The sequence below is a fragment of the Borostomias antarcticus genome (assembly GCF_949987555.1).
Source record: "Borostomias antarcticus genome assembly, chromosome: 21".
Taxonomy (NCBI): domain Eukaryota; kingdom Metazoa; phylum Chordata; class Actinopteri; order Stomiiformes; family Stomiidae; genus Borostomias; species Borostomias antarcticus.
Genome location: NC_140254.1, coordinates 1,400,803 through 1,411,458, shown reverse-complemented (window position 1 = coordinate 1,411,458; position 10,656 = coordinate 1,400,803). Strand labels below are relative to the sequence as shown.

The 10,656-nt window shown below is 44.5% G+C and overlaps 1 protein-coding gene across 1 annotated transcript in view; it reads left to right on the top strand.

Annotated features, from left to right (window-relative positions):
* arhgef2a (Rho guanine nucleotide exchange factor (GEF) 2a) overlaps positions 1 to 5,620 on the top strand; it is a gene marked incomplete at its 5' end in the record, with an annotated part of 36,822 nt that extends 31,202 nt beyond the window's left edge. Inside the window, 6 exons of the mRNA XM_084455525.1 lie at positions 569 to 618; positions 781 to 822; positions 1,090 to 1,140; positions 2,059 to 2,382; positions 2,836 to 3,001; positions 5,481 to 5,620. Of these exons, the coding sequence (XP_084311651.1) occupies positions 569 to 618; positions 781 to 822; positions 1,090 to 1,140; positions 2,059 to 2,382; positions 2,836 to 3,001; positions 5,481 to 5,551 (704 nt within the window). The 3' untranslated portion in view covers positions 5,552 to 5,620. The remainder of the gene's footprint in view (positions 1 to 568; positions 619 to 780; positions 823 to 1,089; positions 1,141 to 2,058; positions 2,383 to 2,835; positions 3,002 to 5,480) is intronic.
* Between the last annotated feature and the right edge of the window lie 5,036 nt (positions 5,621 to 10,656).

The following is a 10,656-nucleotide window of genomic DNA, read 5'->3' as shown; positions in this document are numbered from 1 at the left end:
TTCAGGTGTCGCCGGTGGAAGTTGTTCCCTGCATTTCTCCCATCCAAGCCGTCCTCCAGGGGCAGCCAGGAGCAGTGGGCAGCCTCGTCAGTGGCGCCCGGGGACCAAGTCCAAGTACTCAGTCCAGGTCCTGGTCAGGGACAGGACTGAAGAGCATCTGATCTTCTGCATGTTTTTCGTATTGGGTTCTTTGCAACCCTTGCAAACACGGAGAGAGCATGCAAACTCCAGACACAAAGGCCCGGAGACCTTCTTGCTATGAGGCGACAGTACTAGGTAGCTTGAACGACTTTGGGGTTCAGTGTCTTGCTCAAGCACACTTCGGCACAATGCCGGGAGCTGGGATCAAACCGAGGCTCTACCTCCCGAGCGGTTTGAGCTGGTTTGAGCTGGTTTGAGCTGGTATGTGTGAGGACTATGCTATGCGCATACCTGTCTGAGTGCTCTACTCTGCTATGTGCATAGTACTACTGTAAACACTGCTGTAAAGGGAGGAGCACTGAGTAACTGTAACAGCTGTTACAGCTGAGTAACTGTAACAGTAACTGTATCGTTTGCTTGTTCCCAGATGGTCGAGACGTGGTCATCAATGGCGCACACGAGTCCGCAGTGCCAAAGGTGAGGTTATAATGCTATCCAGCAATGAGAGCACTATGGGCCTATGGTTTTGTACTCTGATTGTGATATGATAAACCACTTTCCATTAATATGAATCTATTGTATTAGTCATTACTTTGTTTTTATCCTTAAATTGCAATCGTTAATGAATCAATTTCCCAGGACCGCAATGGGAATCAGACAGGAGACAAGCCCCCAAATGAGGTGAGGCATCTAATGTTATGTTCTCTTACATGTAGTATAGCTCTGTCTCTGTATCCCATCTCTTTGTACTGTGTTTGTGTGTTTGTGTGTGTGTGTGTGTGTGTGTGTGTGTGTGTGTGTGTGTGTGTGTGTGTGTGTGTGTGTGTGTGTGTGTGTATGTGTGTGTGTGTGTGTGTGTGTGTGTGCGTGTGTGTATGTCTCAGTCCATAAGGGAATTGATAGTTACAACATTTCTGACAAAATATTTGCTGCCTCTTTGTCTTTTAGGAAGTGTGTCAGAGGCTGGTGAATCTCAGTGCTCATCTTAATGCTCTCCAGGTCGGTCTATGAAAAAAGTAATATCATATATGATTTAGTATGAAATTAAAGTTGTTCAGATTACACGCAAGCCTGTGCCTCTGTTTTACTTAAACAGTAATGAAAATCAGCCCAGTGACTTACAAAAGCACCAGGCTGGTGTCCTAGGGTCTCTCCCCACGACACCCCCTACCCTCCTAACGGCTCTCTCCTCCCTCCCCACAACACCCCCTACCCTCCTAACGGCTCTCTCCTCTCTCCCCACGACACGCCCTACCCTCCTAACGGCTCTCTCCTCTCTCCCCACGACACCCCCTACCCTCCTAACGGCTCTCTCCTCTCTCCCCACGACACGCCCTACCCTCCTAACGGCTCTCTCCTCCCTCCCCACGACACGCCCTACCCTCCTAACGGCTCTCTCCTCCCTCCCCACGACACCCCCTACCCTCCTAACGGCTCTCTCCTCTCTCCCCACGACACGCCCTACCCCCCTAACGGCTCTCTCCTCTCTCCCCACGACACCCCCTACCCTCCTAACGGCTCTCTCCTCTCTCCCCACGACACGCCCTACCCTCCTAACGGCTCTCTCCTCTCTCCCCACGACACCCCCTACCCTCCTAACGGCTCTCTCCTCCCTCCCCACGACACCCCCTACCCTCCTAACGGCTCTCTCCTCTCTCCTCTCTCCCCACGACACCCCCTACCCTCCTAACCACTCTCTCCTCCCTCCCCACGACACCCCCTACCCTCCTAACCACTCTCTCCTCCCTCCCCACGACACGCCCTACCCTCCTAACCACTCTCTCCTCTCTCCCCACGACACCCCCTACCCTCCTAACCACTCTCTCCTCCCTCCCCACGACACGCCCTACCCTCCTAACGGCTCTCTCCTCTCTCCCCACGACACCCCCTACCCTCCTAACGGCTCTCTCCTCCCAGGCCGCCGTGATCAAACAGGACTCCATCATAGAACTCTGCCTGCGACCCGAGGGCCTCGTCTCGCCGGCGACGCCCACGGTCAGGGTGTGGCGCTCCCTGTCACGTGACGCGGGAGCGGCTGAGGCCAGCGCCGGGGAGCTCACCCTGCTGCAGAGACAGCACAGCCTCCTCCAGGAGGAGCTGACCAGGCTGCGGGCGGCCGAGGGCCGGCTGAAAGACAGCGAGAAGGCCCGCGTCCAGCTGGAGAGGCAGGTCCGCGACCTGAAGTCCAACAGCGCCACCTTCGTCTCCGTGGACGGCGCCGGAACTGTAAGCTCGGAGCAGGTAGCTATTTCGGTGGCCATGTTTGTTCCATCAGCGTGCTAGAATACTGACGACGGAGAACTGTCTGCGTTTCTTAGAAGCACATTTCTCGCTATGTCGCGGTGTATGTCAGCTATAACGCTCACGTTGCATCCGGCCTGATCATTGAGCTGATCCAGTCTCATGGTGCATTCGTTTGTGGTCGGAGCTGGAAGTCGCAAGTGGCAAAATACCTTCCTCCGACCTGTGTGCACTCGAGCTATAGCGAATGATATGATGATATGATATGATATTGACGTCAGCCGGCAACTGGGGGCTGAGAAACATATCTGAATTTGCGACGAGGAAGTGCGAGTTCATGCGGCGTTTTATTTAATCATTCCTAGTAGCAAGTCGCAATTTGCCACCTCCCAGTTATAAACGAACGCACTATCAATGCTCCCCCACGTGTCTCTTCTTCCCTTGCTCCTACAGGAGGCCCCTCACACACGCAGAGCCAGTGAGGGGGGCCCCGACGCAGACACTCCTAGCCACGATTCAATCGACCAATTAGACGCTCAGGACTGCAGCGACGTGGAAGTGGACGTGACGTCAGATGAGGAAGACGGGAAAGAGTCACCTCGATCCGAGAGCCCCAGAGGTCAAGAAGGGCAGCTGATCTACTTAAGCATAGACATAGGGGATGTAGACATGGGCAATTTGACTTTCTTTATACATCTGATGTATCCAGATATGTTTGTAGCCTCATGAGACCATTCTGATCTTGCAGGCTCACATTCTGTTTCTCTCGCAAATCACTCTGAATACTCTCCATAGAGATCCGTTTGTGCCAGATCGGAAAATGATCTAGCAAATGGTTATGCATGTCAGGTTAATATATGTGCCTGTGTTAGGAAATTAAGTGTGGTTTAATTTTGCACAAACAACAACAAATATGGCAAAACAGGGATATCCCTCCTGGGGTATCATTATACAGAGACATCATTTGCTTTAGTAGATATTGGATCATCGCATTGCTCTCTACATAATGCTGATGCAAACCCACACACTTACATAACCCATCGATTTTGTGATGAGGCACAGAAGGTCTCATGAACAAACACACTTTCTCATAATCACACTCACACACAAAAACACAATCACACACACACTAGCTGCCCCTCACCTCTTGTACTGTGTGTGTGTGTGTGTTAGGGCTGGGAGTCCGAACTTCGGGATTCGAATATAATTTGAATATTGACAGAAATACTGGTATTCGAACGAATATTAGGCAGCCCTTAATATTCGAACCTGTTATAGGCATAATTTTTTGTAAATGTGTTGGCTAGCAAACGTTGCTTTTGATTCAGATTCAGAGGGTTTTTCACGCCTGGTGAAGTTGCAATCGCGAGCTCATTAGCAAGGCTATTGGACACCTGGGCTCCTGTAGGAGGTGACGTTAGTTAGCACGCGTTCCAGGCAACCCGTAACTCGTGTTTTTCCGACCTCCTACACGTGAAAATGCTCTGGAATGGCAGTCAAACCCGTAACTTCCCACCCGTGAACTCGTACAGATCGATGTAGGCTACTGCCATTCCAGAGCATTTTCACGTGTAGGACGTCGGAAAAACACGAGTTACGGGTTGCCTGGAACGCACCATAAACCCAAGCATGTAGTCATGCCTAAACACTGACTAAACTCTTAGTTGCTACTAGTTAGTCGCATATTAGTTTGGTGTCTAATTTCGGTTGCACCACGGCAATTTAGGCGTTGTCTTAACTAGTAACTACTAACTAGTTACTAAAAAATAGTCGTTGTATGACTGTGACGGCAGGATCCAAATAGCCAATCGGTAAGCAAGTAAAAATGTAAACAAGGAGGTTGATCGCCCTTACCCAGCCCTTACCAAGGAGCTTGGGCCGTGTCCGAATGTCCATATTACATACTATATAGTACATACTGCAACTCGCCTACTACATGCGATTTAGTACATACCTATACTACTCCACGAAAACATGTTTAGTATGCGAGATAAATGTAGCATGCTTCACGAGTCATCCAGTGAAAGCGACGGGCTCCGGCTCACAACAATATTGAGCTAGCCAGGCATTTGAGTTGGTCATCCAACACGCTCGATCCTCACCTTTCTGTATAATCACAACTGTGAAATGGATGTGATAATAGTCCACAAAATATTCTTCCTTTGCCTCGTTTAGCACCAGCTGCAACTCTCCTCCAAATGCATTATCTCCGTTAGCAAGGCTAACGTTGCACTCGGTAGCTTGTGCTTATTATTATTATTATTATTATTATTATTGGGGTTGGTGCTTGTGCAGTGGAGGGGTTCTTTTGGGGGAGTTGGAGCCGTTGGATTGTTATGCTTAAATGATCCTAGCCAGCTAGTTTGATAACCTTCTTTGATTCAGACATAGCGTTGGCTGCCTGGTACCGTCCACTGACCAGTTGCTGGTTAACTATGAGAGGCAGGATCCCAGCCGACCGTTGCTTCCCCCCAACCCGCAACGGAGGGTTATCAGCTGGGCTGGGACTCCCCTCGCAGTTAATCTTGATATAACTAAGACATCTGATAAAAAAATCATTCTGAAAACATCATTGCTTATCGATATTGCCTATGATACAATGCCCACTAGTGGACAGAATGTGCACAACTTTATTTTAAAACCTAGGTAGGTCTTTCTGTAAGAATTTAATGGTAAAAAATATTATTAATAATAATTCGAATATATTCGAATATTATTATTAATAAATAAACGAACTTCGAATATGATTTTTGGGCAAAAGTCCCAGCCCTAGTGTGTGTGTGCGTGCATTTCTAAAACTCACCTCACATCCGTTCATCACTCTCTGTGTTACAGTAGGTGTGTGGGAGGAGATATCTCTCCAGGCCCCTCTCTCTCTCTCTCCCTCCCTCTCTCTCTCTCTCTCCCTCCCTCCCTCTCTCTATCTCTCTCTCTCTCTCTCTCTCTCTCTCTACTCCATGAAGAGAATCACATTGCTGAGGTTTCTACATTCTTCTGAGGATGTCCCTACATGATTGGGATTATGACCTCTGAAAGGCACTGGTGTAACACCGTTATAAAGATGTGTACATTGCTGATAGAATTGTTTCTTCTTTCAGATCTTCAGGACATTCCAGAGGAGAGTGAAGCAGGAGCAGAACCACGAGAACCTACCGTGTCACACTGCTAATGACCACTTCCAGAACAAGGGCTTCAAGAAAGCTGGACTTGCTACCACCGTCGTCCCCTGACTTCTCAGAATAGCCTGACTTGTGAAATAGTCTTCCTCTTTTAACACAAAAAGGAAGTATCATATTCAATTTCGATTTGAATTTGTTCTGTGGCGTCGCTTTATAGAGTACACAGCCAGTGGCAACATGTGTGATTTGGCATTTTTCTATATTCCTCACTTTGGAATATTTGGATGTGTTTCGCTTTTGGAATCATCTCGAAACCAATGACGACATACCAAAGTGGTGTGAACAGGAGGGGGAGGAGTTAAGCAAAGATGTTATTCCAAAGAAGAAGATGCACGAAACGGAGTCCAAAGCATTGTATGATCAACCGAACTTGATGGGTTTGGGGGCTGGACTTCTGAAAAGCATTTGCCATAATTGAGTTAGATTTTTTGGTGGGTCAGCTCATGATATTTCAATGGAGCCAATATATAGGAACACCAACACACGTGCACATGTGACAGACACGTACACACACACACACACACACACACACACAGATACTGTAATGAATACATTAATTTCACATTTACACATTCCACTTGAATCCTTTACATTTCAATAATTAGGATCATCTGATTCTTAATGCTGTTTATGATGCTTATAATTTCTATTTATTTGTTCTTTATTTAAACAAGTAAGTCAATGAAAACGTATCTTATCAAACAAGGACAGGCTGAATAGGTGGCTGAATAAACATAGTTACATTAGAGTGGATCACTAGTTCCCCAGTAATGTCTTCACTTCTGTTCAAATGATAATTATTATGTATTTAATTGTCTGTCATGCGATGTATGAGTCTGGTGTAGAGTGGACCTTTTCAGCTTAGTGAGTCGTTTCAAATAGAATGTTGATGGCTAATTGATTTCTATTATGTCTTATGCTTAAACTTACGTTAATTCCTTTAGGTGCAGCTGCACCAAGCCTGTGTATAGAGGCACACCTTCAGTAATATAGGCCCACTCTGCTTGTTGTTTTGCACTGCATCCATTTTGGAATCCCGAAGAGGATTGGAGAAATCAAGATTGAAAGACTTTGAAATTCAAAATGGAGCTTTCATTCATTTTCTTTGGGGACGACATTCAAGAAATGGACATCAAGACAACCCTATTTCACTTGGTTCGTTTAAAACAAGAGGCCTGCCTTGTTGGAGCTTGTTAATTTTAATGTACTATATTTTGCTGGCTTGTATAATGTTTATGAATCTTAATGACAAGAGCAATGATACTGTGTTTGTATGACCATATTTGAAGAGAGAACTGTACTGTATGCAATTGCTGTTTACAGAAAGCCATACTAAAGATATGAATGTGACCGTCTACATATTGACTCTCAGCTGCTTGAACATCAACAATCTTAAAGTCTATATTTGGTTCTGTCCATACCATACCATACCATACCCCCTTGCATTCGCACTGCTCTACAACTGATTATATTGCTTGTGGTGATATGACAGGTGATAGTGGTTATCTGACCCGACTTCTGGGATAGCATCCTTTAAACCCTCTGCTTGTGTCATCCTCCAGCCTATTTGAGTGGACTTAGCTGTACCCTACAGGATCCCAATCTGCTGTGGGCTTACACCCCAGACCCAATATAGTATCTCATTCTAAACCCCTTAATGTGATGGTTTGGAGCCCATGTCTGAAAGAGAAGTTCAAATCTATCAGACCCTAACCACACTCCTGAATATTTTGGGCTACCCACATGACATAGCCGCCTCCCCCATTCATTCTCCGCAGACCCCTTTCTTTTGCTCTCTTCCTCCTTCTCCTTTCTTATCTTTCCTTCCTTCCTTCTCTACCTCTCTCCTCCCCCACTCCCTCCATCTCTCCAGTCTAATCTAGGGTACAATGTCAGCCAAGAGACATGTATTAATATCCCTAGAGGGGTACATAGCTGGCATAGTCACCCCCCCCATGGCTCTGCTCTGGCCCTCTGTGTCCCACACCCCATCCATCACGGGGATGTCCCCACTGCTAGCAGGACAGGCCACAGTATGGCAGCTTGGGAGAGGGAGTCACAGAGTACAGTTACAGGGGAAATTGCGAGCCACCCATTCTCTCTCTCTCTCTCTCTCTCTCTCTCTCTCTCTCTCTCTGTCTCTCTCTCCTGAGCCGAACTTACTAATCGTCATCATAAAGCTTTAAGCCCATAAGGTTGAAGGGTTCACATATATTGGTTTGGCTGTCAATACATCTGTAGCTGGGGTAAGTACTACGTTGTTAATACATTAAACTAAATCTAGTTTAATGTGCCACATGGGGCAACATCTAATAAATCAGATGCTCCTTGAATATTTGAACACATTTTGATACATAGAAAGTATATAGAACACTATTTTAAATACCTGGCATCTGGTGGAGAGTTAGAATAGATAATCGTATCAAATTGTGTCTTTTCCAGCACCACCTGGTTAAATTGTAATTTAGCCCTTTGCTAATGTAACTATTAAAAGACAACATTAATCCTTGGATGTGACCTTTGCCTTAAACTCCAAACCAAATGTGTTCTTGACTTTTGTGCCTCACTTTAACCCCTGACATAAACCTTTGACTCCTAACCTAAAATAAGTGGCTATGCAAACTTTGCTTGGTGCCACTATATCTGTCCCTTTCTCTGTGTGTCTGGCTGCCAAGCGGCCCCCCAGTTCCAATTGCATGTGTCCATCATGAACAGCTGCTGTTGAATATTACACAGAGGCTATTTTATAACGTAGGCAACTTGTTTATAACTTTCTAGTACCCCTTAATGTTTATATATTTTGGTTTCATGTTCAGCGTTGTGGTGGCCAGTAAAACAGTTTCAAACAGTATAATAATAATGCACAAACTAGATAGAATTTGAGATTAGAATGCCTCTAATCTGACCATTATCACCCTACATCTATGCACATTTGTAGTCAGGATTTAGGTACATAAGTACTCAGATACTTTGCTATGATACTCAAAATTGAGCTCAGATACATGCTTTTTCCATTGATCATCCTTGAGATGTTTCTACAGAGAAGAACGGGAGAAATTCACCAAACGATGTGTCAAGCTTGTCGGGTCATACCCAAGAAGACGACGCTGCCAATAGGTCTGAATACTTGTGTGATATTTCAGTATTTTTTATTTTTAATAAGTGTGCAAAAATGTTTAAACCTGTTTTCACATTGTCATTATGGGGTATTGTGTGTAGACTGATGAGGTGAAAAAATTAATACATTTTCGAATAAAGTTGTAACGAAACAAAATGTAAAGTGAAAGGGTCTGAGGCTACTTTCTGAATGATCTGTAGCCTATCAACCAAAGTTCTAGGGGTTGCTATATTATATTTTAGGGGGTGGCCTAGTGTGTTTTGGGAGTGTCTCCCATATTTAATCACCTCTGAAATTTGAACTCTGAGTGTGCCTGACAGAAATAGAAATGCTCACTTTGTTTTACGATGGCTGCTGTCTCTGTACCATTCTCCTTTTTGTATCCTTCTCTCTGTCATTAGGGGCCGGGCAGCTCGGCTTGTCTTCTTCTTCCTAGGAAGTCTGACTTCCCATGCATGAAAAATCACCAAACTGTGCACATAGTTCCAGTCCTATGCCAATAGTCCTCAGCCTGCGTGGGCCAATAGTCCTGATGGTGGCGCTACAGCAGCAAGTTTAAAACAATGTTTAAAAAGATTCATATTTCTCAAAAACTGTAAAACTTATCAAAAAATCTCCTCCCACATTTGTGGTCAATTGACACCACAATTACTACATTGCATCTTCAGACTGTCTTGCACAAAGGATCTACACACATTTTTGAAATATCAAAAATTGAGCCCACAGCACATCAACACGTTTTACTGTAAATAGTACTGTAGGCTGCCAGTCCCTGGTGTTTCCTGTTTTGTAAGTTTGTGAGCATGTAACTCACTTATTGAGTGTCTACCTGGTTTTATTGTTTAGTGTTTTGTTTAGTTATTTTATCCATCGTGGTGCCTTTATTTTAACAAACATTTTGTGGAAACTGCTGAAACCTCCATGTTACATATCAATCAATCAATCAATCAAAGCTTTATTTGTATAGCGCATTTCATACCCAGAGGCAACACAATGCGCTTTACAGAGAACAAGGGAGGTGGGCATGCGACCCACTCTCTACATATTCCAGAGGACCTGTGACATTTACATACAGCCCTTGATTGCTTGTGAAATCATCTGGCTTCTCACTTGGCAGGTAGCTTGAGAAAGATCCTATCTGGGTTCATATGAGGTCATGCCCAGGATGATGCAGGATAAAAATGTGAATGCATACTCATTGTGCTCATTATGATGTGTGACATGATTTTAAAGAGTTGGAAAATGCTTAGTGAAGCCTCAAGCCAGATCAGGCCAGTCTGTTCCTAATTTGTAGAAGTAACTGTTTCTTTATCTTGTTTGCATTTCTTCATCTGACCAGTGTTTTGTCTGCTTATGTCTCTTAATCAGTCCAACATGTGTTTAACCCAATCAATTCAGTCAATCAATTCAGTCAATCATTTTAGTCAATCAGTGAATCCATGTTCAGTCCAGAGTCCCACAACTCATTCCTATCACAGTATATAGGCCTACTAAAATGTTTATCCAGGATTCCTATGGTGTAAATAAGCTGTGGCATTTAGCATTTTTTGTGCTTTTATTTTAACAAACATGTTGTGTTAACTGCTGAAACCTTCATGTTACATACACCTGTGACATTTACATGCAACCCTTGATTGCTTAAATCATAGTGTGAAAGCATCTCAGTTGGTAAGTAACTCAAGAAAGATCATGACTGAGGGTGATGCAGAATAAAAATGTGAATGCATACTCATTGTGCTGTGTGACATGGTTTTAAAGATATGTTAATGTTTTCAATTATGGTCGGAGCAGTTCTGCTGACAGACTCATGTATTTGTCATCAGTCTCCTCTTCCTCCTCTTCTACCTCACGCACACTTCTCCATAGTTTCATTTAGCTTAGCTATTAGCCTTTATGCACAGTTTGTTCTTAGGGAGTATATATATCACAATATAGTTTCTTTGTTGTATTTTTAAAATATGTAAGTTTGTCACCTTC